Source organism: Anas platyrhynchos, chromosome 1 (genome assembly GCF_047663525.1).
Source record: "Anas platyrhynchos isolate ZD024472 breed Pekin duck chromosome 1, IASCAAS_PekinDuck_T2T, whole genome shotgun sequence".
NCBI lineage: Eukaryota > Metazoa > Chordata > Aves > Anseriformes > Anatidae > Anas > Anas platyrhynchos.
In genome coordinates, this window is record NC_092587.1 from 9,521,272 (window position 1) to 9,540,623 (window position 19,352).

Genomic DNA, 19,352 nt, shown 5'->3' on the forward strand with positions numbered 1-19,352 from the left:
TAAGGTGGAGAAGCCATTGCACAGAACTACATTTGAAAAAAATAATAAAACAAAACAAAAAAAATCATAAAACCCACCTTTTTAAAAATAAAAAATAAAATAAAATATACAACTTCTATCTTTTTGTTCTGAACTACTTACTACCATGCTGCTTAATGACTCTAAATGATAATGGACATAAATAGTTAATTCAAGGGTTAATCCTCCTCTAAAACTGAGCTGGGAACAAAAGCCGAAATGACTTTTCAGAAGGGAAGGACAGGAAGAATTCTGACCCTTCTACTGACGCTTTACAGAGTGAAACCATGAAGCAATTGTGGATTCAGTGCATGGCACGTGGATTAAAATGCTTCCTAGAAGCAGCTAGTTCTGTACATCGCTGCAACCCTCCCTGAACTTTCTCAGTAAATACAGCAGCCTGACAGCCTGGCTTCCCCGCTGGGTGGATCCTGCAACTCCAGGAGGGAATGGCACTTCTTGTTTTTAATTAGCTAAGGTGAAAGGTGAATTAAAACTGGCTGTTCGGCAAGTCAGAGCAAGGGGCTGAGTTCTGAAGAGCACCAAGGAGGAGGGTGCTTGCTTTTTTTTTTTCTTTTTTTTTTTTTTTTCCGTCCTTCTCTGAATGAATTGCCTTGCAGGAGGGACTGAAAATACAGCTTCTTCCTGAATCCGCGGACAGAGTTGCTAAAGAGAGCTCAAGACACAACACTGCAGAGTAACGCCTTGGAATGTCCTCGCACGTTATAAACAATTATCCCAGGGAGGGAATATTTTTACATGACATTTGCACAGCTTGACAAATGGCTAGCTGAGGCTGTGTACTTTTTTGATGAACGTGGAATTTCCCGTACAGATACCCCATAAACTGACCAAAGAGAGATATCTAACTGCGCTGGGAAAGTAGAAGTGGAACTTGGAGCCTTAAAACGAAAACAAACACACAAACAAACAAACAGCAGCAATTCAGCGAAGAACACAAGAATTCAATGTTGGGCAGGATGGCATCTGCCCAGGACATTTTAATACTGGCGTTTTGTAGCTTGTTACTAGAGTTACCGATGGGATGTCATGCAACAGATACGAGGCAGCCAAGGTTACGTCTGTCACATAAAGGTAGGTCAATATGTCAGGTTTTTAAAGAATTTATGTTAATGTAAATTCATTGATTTCACTGAAAGTATTGCACTAGGGTTCAACTGTGGTCCTTTAACAGAGCAAAATATTTCTCTTCAGAAATCCTGGAAATTATGCTGTACTAAATTGTGTCTGTAATTGAGTTTATTAAAATCAGAGAGATTTGAGGCACTTGCAATGACTGATTTTAGGCTATTTAAGTATTTTTCTACCTGAAAGTGTATTAGATTTGCTTGTCATTCTGACTTGTCTTCCATGCTCTAAAAAGGATGTCCGGTTGCTAATAACATGGAGAAGATAACCTGAAATTATTGCTGAATAAATATACTCTTATGCATCAAGTAATCCTTAAGCAATTGAATGTCTGTTTCACTTTTAGAATTCTATTTATGCACAAATATAGCTAAGGCAAAAAGACTGAATTCCTGTGCAACCATATGATTCATTTTCTAAACTAGCAAGTGTCATCACACTATAATTAAAATGACTAACTGCCAATGTAAGTCTGCTTGCACTTTAACTGTTACCTAAAGTAAAATGTTATTTTACATACGTGTGTATAATACTTATAAGCATCTTTTTCTTTTCTTTTTTTTTTTTTTCTTTTCTTTTTTCCTCCAGTTTACCTGAAGCCTAAAACCTTCTTCCTTAGTGTCTTCAAAGTATCTCCTTGTTCTGTCTTGGATTGCATGTGATTTAAACTCTTCTTTATGATTCTGTTTTAATCCTGCATATATCTATAAATACCTGTGCGTAACCATGCAATTTCAGTTCCCTATAGCAATATATGCACTTTTAAATGATGTACTTAGAAATATATGACAGGGAGTTATTGCAGTGAAGGTGAAAAATGCAAATGCACAAGATAAATTGGTTATTGGTGAATCAGTAATGTTTTTGATATTACCTTTTGGGCAAAGATGAAAAGGAAATGCCTTTTTGCTGACATTGTTGGGAATGAGAGAATGCTAATTTACTCAAGTACATTTCTGTGCTTATGAAAGTGATAACTAAGCTACGTCAGTGTGAAATATACTGGAATACCTATTTTAAGTATGGCTAAGATTTAAAATCTAGCATCAGCTACAGTTCCACGTGTAGACAGCTTTAGTCTAAACAAGGTTTAATTGTGTTTTATATAGCAAACTAAATTACCAATCATAAAGGAAGAAGCAGAATAGGGTAATTGGTCTGAATGTCTTGTTAGAAAGCTTTAAGAAATGGGTTTCACTTTTATAGGGCAGTGAAATGTATTTTAAAGAAATATAGACTTGTCATGAAAAGCTCTCTTGTAAGTAAACAATTAATTGCTATCAATGAAATAAATTATATGATCTGTTTTACTATATAAATCACTTATTTTTTAGCCAATGTTTTCAAAGTATAGTAGGAATGAGTGATAAATTATGATTATATAATCCTCTTTTTTGTTGAAAATGTGTATTTGAATGTTGATTTATTAAAACTATTAATGTTGATTACTAAGACTATTGTTATTATAGATATTTGTTTAGTTGTAAAGGGGTTGAGGAGATGAGAAAAGCAGAGTAAATGAGACAAATAGACCTACTGTTCTGTTGGTCCAAGGCTCTGGTCCAAGCTGCTAGTTTTGGCAAGCTCCCGACTATAGTTCTGCAACTGTTAACTGCTTCTGTGCTAACTTGTAGGAGTAATTGTTTTTCCGCTGGTTGGAATCAGTGTACATTTCATTGCATACTACTTCCATTTTCAGCAGGGAGCCAGTAATTTGGACATAACACATTATAACTCTGATATTTTCAAGGAGATTTTAAAACATCCATTCCTCAATGAGGGCCAAACCTCCCCTAGCTGATGTCAGTTTGCCCAGATCCAGTGACACAGGTATATCTGTCCCAAGCAAATTCTCTACCATGAATACAGACATCACCATCTTATATTTCACCTTGTAGAGTAGCCTGCCACATTTTTCACACTTATGAAATGTGACTGATTTTACAAGCTGTATTGCAGTGAGTGAGTGTTTGACTACATATCCAAAGCCAAAGGTTATACATGGCATCCCTGCCTGCACCCTGGAAACAGCTCTTGTAATTCTCCCAACCAAAAGAATGTAGCATCCAAGCATGAAGACTATGAGTAAATGTTGCTGTATTCACTAATCAAACAGGAACAGCAGGAGGGTCCCTCATCTTAATTGCACTTACTCCAAAGGGTTGCTGCTTTGGGTACCAGCTAGTCATGGGCGTGTTGTGCATCTTCTTTACAGAACTGCTCTAGCCTGTGTGAGCTGTCATTTTCATACAGAAAAGTGAAGTCCATATGTGTAAATTTTGAGGGTGGAACAGACAAAAATTCAGTTATATTTTTCACTGCAAAGACCCTGAAACATGAAAGCAAACATGCCTGTTCACTGCCTCCCTTTGTAACTGGATGTTGACAGTTAATTGGGATTCCAGAAAGCTAAGCTAGTGCTGACTGATAAGTTTAACAGGGGAGTTTTTGCAACTAGTCCACTTTAAAATCTTGTTACTAAAAAAAAAAAAAAAAAAAAAAAGCCAAGAGAAGTCTTCCATAAATTACAAATGCAGACATTAAGATTTTTATAAATTCAGAAATTTCATTTCCATTTATTTATTTAGTTATTTATTACTTTATTAAAATGATGTTCAGTGAAAGTGCAAGGAACTGACAGTGACTGAGAACATTTTGCTCTCAATAAACCAATCTTCCAATCTTCACCTGCAGTACACACATGCCTTCAAATCCACTGCAACAAGATCAGGTCCTAACCCTTGTTCAGAGGGGTCACCTGATGGATAGAAATACCACAATCCCCTTGCCAATTAAGGGATATATTGTGCAACCCTTGTTTGACTCTATGGCCATTTACTCAGCTTCAGTGGGAGTTAATCAAAGTCCTGCATTCCTGAACTACTGTTCATCCTGTCAGGTTAATGTAAATTGTAATGGTGATTTTTAGTATCATAGAGAATGCTCTTTCCTCATATTAAATTCAAACCTGAGAATTTTGCTATTCTTTTACATTAATCCTATAGCCACCTAATAGTCATTTTATGATTTTAACTTTATTCTTAGAAAGTTGAACTATATACAAGTCCAGGACTTCATGTTTTCCTCAAACCAGCATTTTTTTTCACCAGAAAATTTATACTACAATTAATATGATTTGTGGTATTAGCAGTATGGTCATGCTGAAGGCTGGTGTTTTATAACGACCAGTGAAGATCTTGCTTGGGGTAATAATGTACTCCAATATCTTCATATTGATTTGTACAGATAAAAATGTGTTATTGCTCACTCAATATTACAGAGAAATAAAGTTTCTACATTATGAAGTTGTAGGTTGACAACTACATTTAAAAATCATTAGCTCATTTTAAGTACAGTACAGGCTCTGCCTAATGAGGTGTTAATGGAGGCCAAGCTTCAGCCCCTATTTTTTATTGGCTGCTGGTTAAATTCTTTCCCAGTATCCCACAGTTTGCGTTCTCGCAATGGGATATATATAATTAAGGTGAAATCAGCACACACTGCATGTTAAAAAGAAACTATTTACATTACAGATTAAAATGGATTAGGTTTCCAAAGGGTAGGAGGGATATATTTATATAAGCCTAGTAGAACTACATTAGAAGCATATAGGCCTGAAGAGCCCATGAAGGATGTAATTGTATTATTCAAGCCTTACACATGGTTTTCAGTGCATTTGTTTTTTTCTTTTCTTTTCTTTTCTTTTTTTCTTTTTTTTTTTTTTTTTTTTTTTTCTGGCTTGTGGATATGCTAAAGAGCAAAGGTAACAGTATGAAAGTGAGATGTTGAGCCCCTGTGGCAGTCTGCACAATTTTGTTGAAGCAATGGGATCTGGTATAGTGTGTTCTGCACAGAGATTTGCAGATCTTGAGGGATCTGTTTTCCTTTATACCCATTTACATTGCTATTGAATAACTTGAGGCATTTTGACATTGCCTGATCTCAGGTTGTATAACTATACTCTGGACACTATTCTTGCCTGGAAAAGGTATGGTTAAGTAGCATTTCCAGTCCAAAAATCTCCTTCTTGCTTGCTACATGCTGTAGTGGACCAAAGCTGCAGCAGGAAGAAGGTTCAGAATGAATTTAGAAAGAAAGAATCTGGATTTAAGCAATTTATTCTCCAAACATAAATATTTCAAACAACAGCAGCATATGATGGAGGAAGGGAGAACTGAAGTTTAAAGGAAGAAAAGTGATATTCTCTGTGTTCACATACAGATTTTAATACACAGAATGTGTAATGTAAGACAATACATAAGAATTTTGGTCTGTTAGGTCTGGCTAATCATCTTTGAGGAATGCTGAGGTCTGCTACAGTAGAAAAAATGTTTCATTGCCATTTGCAGGACTTTCATCATGCCTACTTTAGCTTTCTTGATAATTGTAATTTATAATTCATTTTACTTAAAGTATACTAAGACATTTCTTCAAATTTTATTGATTATAATTTAGTTTCTCTAATCAGAAAGTTACTTGCAAAAACAAATTTGATTTCAGCGAATGGTGTAGTTATTGTAGCAATGTCTTGATATTCATTATTCTAGTCATATAACTAGGTATCTTCATAATATATTTCTGTGTCAGAAGTCTAGTTAGATGACAGAAAAACTTATGGAGGGACTAATGACTACAGTCAATAACAAAAACATAGGTAATTTTTAGACAGTCATTTGTGAATTCTGAAGTAGGTAAATATACTTAATGCACATATAGAATTTTCAATTAGTAATCACCTAGCCACATAAATCATGGCTAATTAATGACTAACCACACAATCCTAACTGAATCATGACTGATTAAATTTTGTACATGAAAATGTTTTCTATTTTAACAGCTTTCATTGTAATAAAAGTTTGGTTTTGAATGATCATTAAAAGTTAGTTCTACCAAGAAAAGTTCAAATGCAAGAAAGATTCATGCTAGACGTAAATTACCCTGAGACTGTACCAAAATAAGGATTTGGTTTCTGATCTATGCTTGCATATAGTGTGGAGAAGTCTGTACAAAATAAAGTAGATAGAAGTTATATTATGTGAATGTACATATAGATGTATTTATAAATTATGTATATATATATGTAACAGATATCTTTTTGTTTGATTGTTTGTTTCTTATAGTAAATTAAAGAACAGTGTAATTCTGAGGGTTGAGGTACTAAAGGCCTGTATTATGGCTCCAGGTCTACAAAATGTGTTTGGGTATAAAGACTGATATTAAAAGTGTTTAGAATAAAGGCATGTGATAAACAGTCTCCTTTAACCCAAACCCTCAGGGCCACATAGAACTCAATGTCAGTACAGAAACGTCTTTGGGAAGGATATACAGATATCACAGAGCTACTGGTGGGGTAGAGAAGAGAGCTTTTGTAGTCCTCCCACTGGTCAGACAACTGATTCTTTACACAAGCCTTAGGTTTATTATTTATCCAATTCACAAGAGGTGACTGGCAGCAAGTTTGGGAGTGCTTCCAAGTAATCCTAGATGCACTTGTTCACCAAGACTGCATTTCTTTTTGGCAGAGAATTCATCACAGTTCCTTTCATAACTGCAGTTTGTTCACAAAGTCTTCTGTAAGTATTACTGTAGCAGAACTTGAAAGCGATAATCACTACTGCTGTGGATGCAAGAAGCAGACTGTTTGCTATGTAACATGAATCACTTTCCTGGTTTTGCTTTAAAGGACTAAGTGCCATGTGAAGTTGCAAACCCAAAATATCCTACAAACTACTGCTTCCACACAGCTACCTCCCTGCTTTCAAAGTGATAACGCCATCTTCTATTTTTAACTCTTCATCATATATTGTACTGATAATTACTTAATAAAAATTAAATAAATAAATAAATAGATAATTACATTTTACTTAAATAAATGCAGGATTAATGATGTTTGTATGATTTACAGTATGCTGTGCAAGGGTGAGCATCAAGCATCTGTTTCATTTTTTTTGAGAAACTTTAGGTCAATAAATATTCTAGAACTGTGCAATGGGAATAATAAATATTATTAAAACTGCTGTCCTAGTCTTCTTCACGAAGCTAGGCAAATATGAGGAAGTTATAACATGCAGTCAACATTAATTAGAAGAAAAAAAAAATCTCCTAAAGAAATTCATAGCCTACAGCAAGAAAGATAAAAATCTTTGTTTTACAGATAAAACCCTCTTAGCTTGAGTATACTATTTGAAATGCTTTCTGTTGTATGGTTAATGTTTGTCATTTAAATAATCCATTAAGGATTCATGACTGAACATGAAACAAAATGCTAAATAAAAATAAGAGTTAAAAGACTATATTATTAAAAATAAAAATCTGTAGTTTAGTTTTAATTCCAACTCCTGTGAAGCCAGAATGTTAAGTTTTGAAGAAACAATATATGAGTAGTTTTTAAAATAAATTCCATCTTTAAGTTAGTGGAAACTGTAAACTGCAAGATTCAGATTGAGAAACTGAGTTTACACATAGATTAAAGCAAATAAAAATATTTATTCTCATGGTTTCAAAAACAAATGTTACTAACCTATTGTTTCCTCTTTTCTGTCATCTAATACAAACTGACGAACTCAATTTTCCCTTTATCTTGTTTTTTCTGATCTTCTTTAAAGCTACAAATTCTGATTTTGGAAGAGGTAGTTCACCATGTTAACCAATTGAGTTTAATGTTGATATAACTGTGTTTCTCTATTAAGCATCTTCTGTTAGTTTTGATGAAACTATAAATTGATATGTTTTTGCCCGTGCTGCATACCTTTGGCAGACTTTTAGAGTGTTTTAAAATTTATTTTCAAAACAGTATAAAGCAGGACTGTATTATTATGTGTTCAGCTTCTAGTCTTACCTTGTGATCACTTCCACGCTTACAAAAATCAACTAAGTAAAAGTAGTTTTAGATTTTTTTAAAACATTATAAATACAAGGAATGGTTTATCTGTTTTTTTTTTTTTGTTTTTTTTTTTTTGTTTTTTTTTTTTGTTTTTTTTGTTTTTTTTTTCTCAGAGTTTGTCCATGTTTCTTGATGCTAGACATTTTCAGAGGATTTGTAAACTGCAACACATTACAATCAGGCATCTGGATACACTGTTTAGCTACGCTGCTCTAGGTGAATATATCATCTTAGTAATGCATCTTTGTTTCTCTACTAGTCTTCTCTCATTCTTATTTTACCTGTAATTTGCAGGAGCTCTGGAATACTATGGTATGTCAAAGGTTCCATTTACAGTTTCTGTGCAAGTATGTACAGGAGGTACATAACCACAAAGATGTCAACAGAGTGATGTCTGCCAAACATCCTGGCCTTGTCATGACACACAGACTGTGTGTGTAGCCAATAGCTGCAAAACTTGGATCACTCATATAATGAAAAAAAAAAAAAAAAAAAAAAAAAAATATGAGTAAGTTGAATCTCATCTTTAAACTACTTTTTATTAGACTCGGGTAAAAGCAAATAATTGGTAGTTGTTTTAATGTCGTCTTGTTACCCTGTCTCAAGATATAGTCTCTCTATCTTATAAACTTCACAGTTTAGTACAAAATAAATGAAATGTACTAGGAAACAGCAATACTCTCTGCCCCGTTGTCTTCCATGATAAAACTTGGTGTCATAGCGAATGTAACTTGCTATGCCTGTCACTGGTTGACTTCTAGCAGTAACGTCTCCAGTATCAAGGAAATGAATCAAAATTGGATTTTTCAATGCTTTTGTAGGTTAAAAAGTCAGCGCAAAGGAAACCCTGGAACAGTCTAATGGCAAAGACTAATTTGTCATAGACATGCAACATATAGTTTCTAAAACCGTATTACCCTTCTTAATTGAATTTGCTTGAAATGAGCTTTTGTATCAAACCTAGGCACAAAGGATATCCTTCCAGTCTGTGAAGGAAGGTTGCAAGGTTGCATGATAGAAATGAAAGTTTTGTGCTTTGCATGGCCAATGAAAATGTAGTTGTAAGTATCCCTATAAATATTAACTATCCAAAATAAAGAAGAAATAAAAGGTCAGAAACTTCATTCTTGGGGAAAAATAAATAAATCCAATCAAACAAAGCCTGTTAACCTGAAATAAAATCACTTGTATTCCTTGGGCCTGAGCAGAAGATGTTGATTATTTATAAGAATTTAATGACAGGCGATATATAGTCCTCTTTAAACTGTGATTTGGCAGCAGCAGCTAAGAGTAAAATAATGTTTATGATCTTTGTGTAATCGCGTTACTAATATTTCTACTTCATCAGTACTGAAGATTTTCAAGTGTTAGGAAATTCATTCTTTCTGTTCAGCATGCAAATTCTATCTTTTGTTTCTATTTCTTTAAATCCCTCCAAATATATTTACTTACAAATTTAAGATTCTTGACTGAATCCCTCCAGCATGATGATGGCTTTTTTTGGCAAATTATTTGCAAAATATTTTTTTAAACCAAGGAACCTGTAGTTGGAAGGCAGAAAGAAGATGTCACAATAGATAATGTATATGTTCTGTGTTTATTTTTATCTAAAAGATTCCTGACTTCATACTGTGAAGCAATTGAAGCTTCTGTAGGAATTCAAACAATGGGTTTTTTACTGTTTCTAAGTTTGCTTTATAGGCTTTTCCTTACAACACTTTTGTTTAATAGGCCCAGTAAAATGGTGAATGCAGATGTAAATATTTTTTTTTTATTTGTTCATGTGTAATAAACATCACAGGGTCTTTTCTTATTTTGATCTTCCTGACACTGGTCAGGAAAATTGTACAAAATGAATGAAAAGTGCTTTAAACTGATTGAAGAAAACAATAGTCCCCAGATACCTTAACGTCAATACCTTGTTTCTTTTTTTTAACAGATAGTTTCTTCCAGAAGTATTACTAAAACTTAATAATAGTAAAATAGCAGGTTGTTTAATGCAAGGGAATTATTCTAGATAGCACTATTCACTGGGGTCATCACTGAAGGTCATATTTCATCCAGAAAGCTAAAGGTTAGCATGTGTTGCTTAATTCCATGAGTTCCTGTAACACTTTATTTATGATCAGGCAAAGTACTTTCCTGTGGATGTGTGGTAAAAGACAAGAGTAAAGGAAAACAAAAACGTTCCTTTATGTATTAAATATTTCATCTCAGTTGATTGAGAATATGATGCAAAGCTTGAAAATATTTGTTGTCATGGAGCCCAGAAATATGTAAGCTGTCTTAGAGATCCTGTTAAATTATTGCTGCAAAAATGCTTTGTCTTTATATGCCTGTGTTTACATGCAGTGAGTCATTATTTTCTCTTCTCTGCTTATCTTAGGCAAGGCCACATCCTTCTGCATATTTTCAGGTTACACAAGCATCTGGGATAGTAGTTGTTTCTAAATACACTACTAAGGAGGTGTTAAAATATTTAACAGGTTGAGCATTTCTTGTAGTTCGGGAACAGGCTGTAAACAGTCCTATGTTGTGTATTGATGCCATAATATTCCTGATTGAGTGACTGCATGTTTCTGTGAGGCAACATTCAAATAATATAATGTGTTACTTCATTTCTAAAATACTTGAATTCTTTCAGATAAAATGCTTAACATTTAGAAGTTAAAATAATCAGTCAAGAGTGGTTCTCCAACAACAGCTGTGAAAGCAGTACTTTGTGCCTAAATTCAACCACTAAATATAGGAAACTTTTACTACAGAAATAGAACAGAGAACTTATTTCACTGTTACTAAAGACAATGGCAAACCTCCCACGATTTCTATGACTAAAGAGTTGGCAGCATATTTCTTTATTCCTGGCCTTATTTTCTGAAAGAGGTGATTCATTTTGTTGTTGCACTTGTCCTGGACATGTACTTATGAGTTCCCTGAGCACAGAAGGACAATAATAGTCAGCTTGAACCAGAGGCCTGACTTAACACTCAGATAAAAGTAGGTGAGATGGACTTGGGATGCATGTTTGATGACAGATACAGGATATTACATGTCCAATGATAAAACCTTGACTGAGAGTGACTTATTTCAGACTTTACATGCAGTACAATTGTCTTGACAAAGTATAAAATAAGATATTATTACTAAGTACTGTGTCTTTAATCTAATAATGACCTGGAACGTGAAGACAAGGGTGTAGTCACTTGAGCAATTTAAGCAGCTACTGAAGCTGCTGGGCACAGCTATCTCTGGACCATAGTACTAGCTCAAAGGTGTTCTGCATCTGTTTCAGTGCACAATATCCTGGCTTCAGCTAAGCACAATATGCTGAGTTAGGTTAAGCATGATATGCTGATTTAGGATAAGCAGATTTCAGAGCAGCTTAAGCTAAACTTGTGCAGTTCACATCATAATGAACCCCTTACAGCTGCCTGCCAGAGCTCAGCTACTTTCTGGCCAAGAAACAGTAATAAACAGTGGTTATATAAAAGCTGCTTAAGTTATTTCCGTGACACACAAACTGCCCTTATAAACCATATTCAACAACTTTGATCCTGTAAATACTTTATCGTGTGTGTACATTTAATCGTACAAATGCCTCCATTGACTTAAAATTTAAGTTGGTGTTTGCTGTATCAAAGTCTAAGTCCCAGATTCTCTGTGGCCATCCCTGTAGTGTGATTGATTGAAACCAATCATATCAAAAGTTCTATTTTGCCCATATCCCAGGCATTACAAAGCAACATGAAACTCTGATGATTTTGATTTATGTCTATAATTTCACTTTTTATTTTTCTGTTTGGTTAAAATAAATAAATAAATAAATAACACATTAAAAGGCTTGACTTACATTTTACTGTTTTTTTTTTTTTATTATTATTATTATATGGAGAGTGGTATTTTCAGAAAATACGTCTTTGTGGATTTTATAGAGCACTATAATAAGTGTGGGCACGTGTAATTTAGAATTGTGAATTAGATGTTACAAGTACTACATTTGATCTCTTTTTTTTTTTCTTTCTTTTTGAAACAGAAAATCTCCTTACTTTGTTAGAAAATGAATCAAATTATTTAATGACATCAGGTTAATGGATTTGTGCGTCTGTGTGAGATTTCACATTTACTGCTTTAATCTGCACTAAAACTCTTGAGCTGTAAAATTAGCTCTCTGGGCTCTTAAGAAGAACCTTGTACACAATTTAAAAATAAAACAATAGCAACAACAAAGTTTATAACATGGAGATATGAAAATAATAACCACTGATGTTTATATATTCTTGTAAACCAACTCCTGAAGCGTGTTGTGAATTGGATAGCAGCATAGAAACACTCGGTCTCAATATCATTGAAAGGTAACGGGGGTCCTGCTATCTGATGCTATTGGCTGGGAGTATTGCAGGAGAATGTATGGAGAATAGCTGTGTTATCGTGTGTTATCATGTCTCAACATGTTTTATATTTTAATTGGCAATCTGTAACTTAACATAATGTAGGTTTTTATTCTATGAGGAGAATGTGTCTCAAAGTTTCCTGAATTAGGCATACACCATGTGACTAATATTCCTGGACTGATAGTCCTGCTACAACTTTATTTGGGGTAGTTTGATTTCTATGTCCAACTGTTTGCAGAGTAAGTTTTTACAGCTGTGGATTTCTGTATAAACTCTGTCTCAGTGGTTTTGCTTTATAAGTGTTTGACCCTTCAGTCTGTAAGGTCTACTCTTGGCAGACATTGGCAGAGCTATTACCACATTCACCTGAGTCCCATACTTATGGTTGTAACTGCGTAACAGTAGCACAGGGTAATAACATGATTCTGTCAGCATTTTGGAGTTCTGCAGTTGCTTTCACACTGCTTTCTGCAGTTTGCTTTCTAATAATGCTTTCATTATTTTCACAATAATGTTGATACTATTCAGTCATTGCAGGATTGTCTACAGACATTTAAAAATGCATATGAGAGCAATAAAGGGTGGAGGTGGATCCTGAGAGCTGGGCTTGCATAATTGGATTGGAAAGCTTTCAGACTGGCCTTAGCATTGATTGACAAAGACTTATTTTGGACTGAACAGTTATGAACCTAAGCAGTTACTGTTTTTCTCTGTTCTTTACCATACTGAAACAGTCTGCAATTTTCTTCCCTTTATCATTATTTTTTCTAGTGTCTCCCCTTAACAAATCACTTAATGCTTCCACAGTCATACTCATCTTTCCACATTCCTAATATTTTCTTACTGCGGCACATCTAGTGGTAGACCAGTTACTATAGGTAGTAACAATCTCCCCCTCATGTAACCTTCACCAGCATTCCTGGAACTTTTTATGTTCATTAACTACTTTGATTCCCTAGGTGAACAAAATGTGGTAAATTGCTTGTACTTATTGACCAGTCAGTTTACATAGCCTACTTAACCAATTCCCTACTAATTGGAATAATTGGATAATAACTTAGTTCTCCCTTTTGGTTAAGGAGCTAATGCAATGTTTCCACTCCTTGACTGCTGATTTTCATGAAACTTGGAGGAACTTGGAGGAACTTAGTGTTTATAAACTGAACTTACTCCCCTCCATTTTCCCAAGAAATGTGGAATTTCTCAGAGGGATCACAGGAGTCATAGGGAAAAAACTGTCCACAGACTATGTCACCAATGGGTAGTGTGATCAAGAAAGCCTCTTTTTCTTAGGAAATTAGATTTCTGTTTTTATTTATTCATCACAAGGGAATCAAGCTATCTTTACTATTACAGAACATCATCCTCTCCTTTAGTCCTTCTAAATTGTACTTCTGTGGCAAAGTCAAATGTCAATTCAGTATCAATGCAATTATCTTTTACCATAGTTCCTATGAAAATGTCAGTCTTTTGTACTGCAGGTATCTATTCCTAGGTAGTCCAGCTGCTCAGGAAGCCCAATTTAGGCTGAAGATATATTCTTATTACATGAATTAAAGGCACTGACCTTTCTTTATTGAGGGTTAAAGGGATTAAAAGTAATAAATATGTGGGGTTTGGTTCTTAATTTTTTGTCTTTTACCACTAATCAGAAACAGTACAATAAATCAGTATTTGGAAGTGATTTTCTATTACATTCCCTACTTTCAGGCTGGTCCAAACCCCTCCCTCTGTAATTTGGTCATTATTTTTATTCTAGTTTGTAGATATACACATCCCTAGTTCCCTGCACAGAGAGTGTCAAAGCAAGAAGCTAAGGAATGAAGAAAACAGACCATATCAATTTAATGTTGAAGAAAATATGGAAGAAAATAACACAAAAATTCTATATGGCTGTTGAAGATGGAAGAGCCCTTACTAGGAATAAATAAAATAAAATAAAAAAATAAAATAAAATAAAATAATAAAATAAAATAAAATAAAATAAAATAAAATAAAATAAAATAAAATAAAATAAAATAAAATAAAATAAAATAAAAGACTGGGAATTTTATAGAAGAACAGACAACTACCTAAATAAAATCCAAAACATCAAGATCAACTAGATTTTATGAAAAGATTTTGTTATATAAAAGGGAAAAGAGAGTAAAAAATGACCAAAAGCTTATCAGGCAAACATCTGACAAGTGTGTAGACAAGCAAGATTAAAAGCAAAATCTATAGTATTTGAACATATTCTTAATAGGGAGTAATAACAAAAATATTTTTGTTTACTTTATATTGTCTTAGATAGTGTCAACCTCAGCTCTGAATAATAAACTATTAATAGATTGTTTTATGTTGTACTCACAAGCAGTAGTATTTATATCTAACCTCCAGAGTACTTAGTAAACCAGCCCTTTATTTAAAGCATTTTGAGATATTAAGTCAGATAAATTAACCTATATATTTTCTTGATTGTGTTTTAAATGCATCAAAAAATTCTAGTGTATTGATGGACCCATTTTTCCTTGGTCTGCTGTAATGTTTTCTTCTGTTATGTTTATCTAGATATTGTAAATTCAATTTTGCAGATAGCTTATTGAATGTTAAAGAAAACTTGTTGCCTCAAAATTCCTGAAAACATTAACAATACTATTAAGGAGAATATGACGTGTTGTCTTTCAATACTGGTCTCCAAAAGAACACTCATTTCTGTGAACAGTTAAATATTTAATCTTAAAATTCCATATGAATCATTTGAGTAATGCTGAGACTTCCTTTATGTGCTAGTAAACTGAACTTTAACATTGTTCTTTGAAGTCATAGGTCCTGAAATTCAACTACTTTCAAGAATATTAGGATTAGTATATAATGTTCAGAGTTGCAAAATATTCTTGGAATCATAGAACACAGAGGTGTTAAAAATTGGTAGTAAATTGAAATAGCCTTATGTTTATTTCTTGAAATATCACATATTTTTCTGGAAAGGCTGATCCCCTGTTCTAAGAATACCCGTTTCTGGCAATTTTTTTTTTTTTTTTTTTATGAAAGTCATTAAGTAATAATGACCATTTTCAATAACATTATCAGTGTGTTTAAGTCCTACTTTTTCTCTAGGATATAATATTATATAATATATAATATAATAAATAATTGTGTAATTATTACTTGAAACAAGTTTGTCTTAAGCATGGATTGCCTTAAACTATTGTGGCGGAGAACAAATGTAAGGAAATTATGTTCTGTTGCTCACTTATTACAAGGCAACCCACATTACACACATGCCCTTCTGGAGACTGTTTATCTAGTTTTCTGTTTGACTAATCATTCTTCAGATTTCATCATAGCTTTGCAAATCATGAACACAGGACTCAGGAACACATTCAGCTTAATGAATCATGTGGCTGGAGAACTGAGTGCACATTTGTGGCCTTAAGCAAATGTAAATTCATGATTCTGGCTTCATAGAATCATTACAGTTTGGGACCAAAGCTACATTACTTTGATTCTCAGGCAGAGTGGAGACAAGTATCCAGTTATCACAAGTCAGCTGATTCATGTTAACTTGTCATCTCATTATAACTTAATCATGAATTAAATCATCAGTTCATATGTCATAGCTGGTTCCCCTCTCTTGGCCTCAGTGGGCTGATTCTTTTTGTAAATGGTTTCTGAAAAAATAAAATAAAATAAAATAAATAAAATAAAATAAAATAAAATAAAATAAATAAAATAAATAAAATAAAATAAAATAAAATAAAATAAAATAAAATAAAATAAAATAAAATAAAATAAAATAAAATAAAATAAAATAAAATAAAATAAAATAATAAAATAAAAATAAATCTAAGACTCCTGCAAATTTGCTTTGTGGTTTGTCTTTAATTCATTTTTCTTGAATCTCTAAGGTCCAGGAATATGTATGACTGGTATCATGTGTTTATGTAACTTCCAGCTAGTAATACAAGGATTTAATTTAACTTTTAAATTATTTTCATCCTTCAAATTTTTTGTGCATTTTAATTTAGTTTTTGAATCTCTTCTGAAGTTTCATATTATAAGTTTAATTTCTCTCTCTCTGTCTCTCTCCTTATACATATATATATATCTTCTAATTCTAATGTGGTCATTATTACTTAATTTTGCAATTATAACTACTTTTTAATTTTTTACTAGAATTTCCTTTGGTATGTTCCAATATAAACCATTTTCATGAAGGAATCATTTAAAATGCAAAATATAACTTCTTCAAACTTTTTCTCTACTATGCAGTAATCAGTTTACAAAAGAGATGTTCAAGACATTTTCTAATGTAACGGTATTCTTTTGTGTGGCCTCATTGTTCCTTCCAAGACCCCAGTCTTAACATTAATACATTCTGTTTAATATATCAGAATGAATTAATATTAATATTCTCATCAGTGGAAGTACCATATCTACTCTATAAATATGAGTTTAAGAAACAAATGCACTTCATATACTTTAAAATGTATTTACTTTGTTTCAACAATCTTATTTATTATTTACAGACTTTAATTTGTAGATTATAGCTATGTTTCATTATTTTGTTACATGAGTTTCTTGTTTTGGGTGCTGTGAAAGGAAAGAAACTTTTTACAATCAGACGATTATCTGTCCTGACCGATTTTCCTGAGTGAACTATCTTTTTTGCTATATTCAGATATGAATTTGAGAATACAGAAATTGCTAAATTTTAAGCTCAAGAGATATTTTACTTTGACTTGCTAGTCCAAATTAGTGTGAAAGAAATTAATTATTTTATTGAGTTATTTTATGTTAACTTCATATGCTCTAATCTTCTGGAAACTATCACCTTCCACTCAGGGTCATTTTTAAAGAGATGAGCAGATTTATGAAATTTAGTTTGTTGTTGTTGTTGTTTTTGGTTGGTTGGTTTTAATTGGAATATATCAGATGTAAATGTAATGACTGAATCCCAACATTGAACTGCTATGGCAGCAGCATCCCTAATAGTTTGATGGACGAAAGACCGTAAGTATTAGAAGGCCTTACCATCCTTCACACTATATATAAACTATAATTTATATGTATATATAAACAATATAATAAATCTTTTATTTTCCTGTAGAGAACACAAAAGATTGTTAAATTGTTCCTAAATAGATCTCGATTGCTTTGGAATATTATTCATGTAACTAAATAATAGAAATTGTGGAAATAAGTAATTATGTTTTTTCATCCTCCTACATTAAGCACTTGTAGGGTTAGTTTTAGTTGAGTGGAATAACCTCCATATCCTTTTCCAAACTTTCATGACTTTAATTGTTATGATTTGTAAGTGGCAATGAGAGCAAAGACATCAAATTGTCGGTCAACTGCAGAAACAATCAATAATTGTATCTAGTGTGCATTTCATACAACTAGTAGTTTTCATGCTATTAACCTAGTTAGATAAGGAAAGTCTTCTACAAATTTGCTGATGAGTTTCTCAGTTATATAAAATATTCAATCTGAGAAAATAACATGTCTGTTGATAATGGAATTTTATATTTTGGCTTGCAAAGCTGCCAACTTATATCAGCAATCATCTGTATTTTCTTTTTTATTGATCTTTTAAACTTCCACCAAACCCTGAAAAAATCCCAAAGAATTCCAGTAACAGTAAGTTGTGTGCTAACTCTGAGACATGTACAAACACCTCCTGAGTAATCACTTAAAATTGTTAAACTTGTGATTTATGACAAATGTAATCTCTCAATTTGCAGTAAATTGCTGGGAAAAAATTTATATGTCTAAATCAATCAACTATACAGCAGATGAAAACTTTCTTCTATCCTTGGAAAATCTAGAGTGAGAGTCACATGGTCAAACAGAACAATAGATCATTCATGACTACTGAATAAGTGGCATGTTTTTCTTTTCCCAAGCCAATCATTTCTTAATTGAATGCCTTTTTGTATCTGTCTCTGTGTTAAAAGCAGACATTCCTTTGGACAAAAATTTTACAATGATGAATGATGATATAAGAATATGTGGGATTTGTTCTGAGTTGTAAAAATCGGATTGTAGTAAATGCAGTAAATATCTGATGAATAATGCATTGTATTATATATAATTTCAAGATTAACTTGTCTTTCAGCTCATCAGCATGACCAGCTTTTTTTTTTTTTTTTTTTTTTTTTGTATCTATTAAGGTCAGTTGAACAAGATTTGATATATATATTGCATGCTGAGGCTCGAATTCAGTGTAACCTCTGAAAATGTGTTTGGGACATGTCTTCTGACTTTTTAGTGCTTCAGTTGTCTGTGTCCCTTCTGATCATTTCCAGATTTTGAGGGAACTTGTATTTTTGGAAGCTTAATTATGTTGTGTTTTCACTGTACCTTCACTGCAAACTCAGGACAGAACTAGCTTGCCCAAGAGAGAAGTGGCCCAAGCCAGGCTTCTCACTTTGAAGTTCTTCTAAAATTAGCCTAAAGTTTCATGTGTGAATGAGAACTGAGTAAAAGCCCAAATTAACAGTGCAGTGAAGATGTGTCATTCTTTCAAATGTTACTTCTCTCTTTCTGTTCATAGTTAACTAAATCTCCTTGAAGTATTAGAAACACTTTGATGAATTTGAACTGTCTGGCAAGTAAAGCTAAGTTTAGGCTCTTGTGGTTACTAACCCTTTTCAGGGAGAGTATTCCCTTCTGATTCATAAAATCATATAACTAAGTATTTTTTTTTTTTCTGTGTTTCTGTGAATCTACAATGTGTTTCTGGCTGTATTTGGCTCTGCGGTCTTCTACATATGAGCTTTCCATACAGTTATGTGAACTTAGGACTATGATTGAATTTATACTTGAAAATAGTTTGTGAACATCCTCTGCAGCAATTTTAGGAGGGGCAAGAGGAAAACAAAGGAAGAAAGTAGTCCTCTGAACCCTGTTAAAATCCATTAAAC

At 33.0% G+C, this 19,352-nt stretch overlaps 1 protein-coding gene across 2 annotated transcripts in view; it reads left to right on the forward strand.

Annotated features, from left to right (window-relative positions):
• The first annotated feature begins 290 nt into the window (after positions 1-290).
• Positions 291-19,352, forward strand: part of SEMA3E (semaphorin 3E) — a 153,485-nt gene continuing 134,423 nt past the window's right edge. The window contains exon 1 of one of the 2 annotated variants that reach the window (XM_005015471.6): positions 291-1,113. In XM_005015471.6, coding sequence (XP_005015528.1) covers positions 987-1,113 — 127 coding nt within the window. In that variant the 5' untranslated portion in view covers positions 291-986. The remainder of the gene's footprint in view (positions 1,114-19,352) is intronic. The other variant, XM_005015472.6, reaches the window with a different exon arrangement.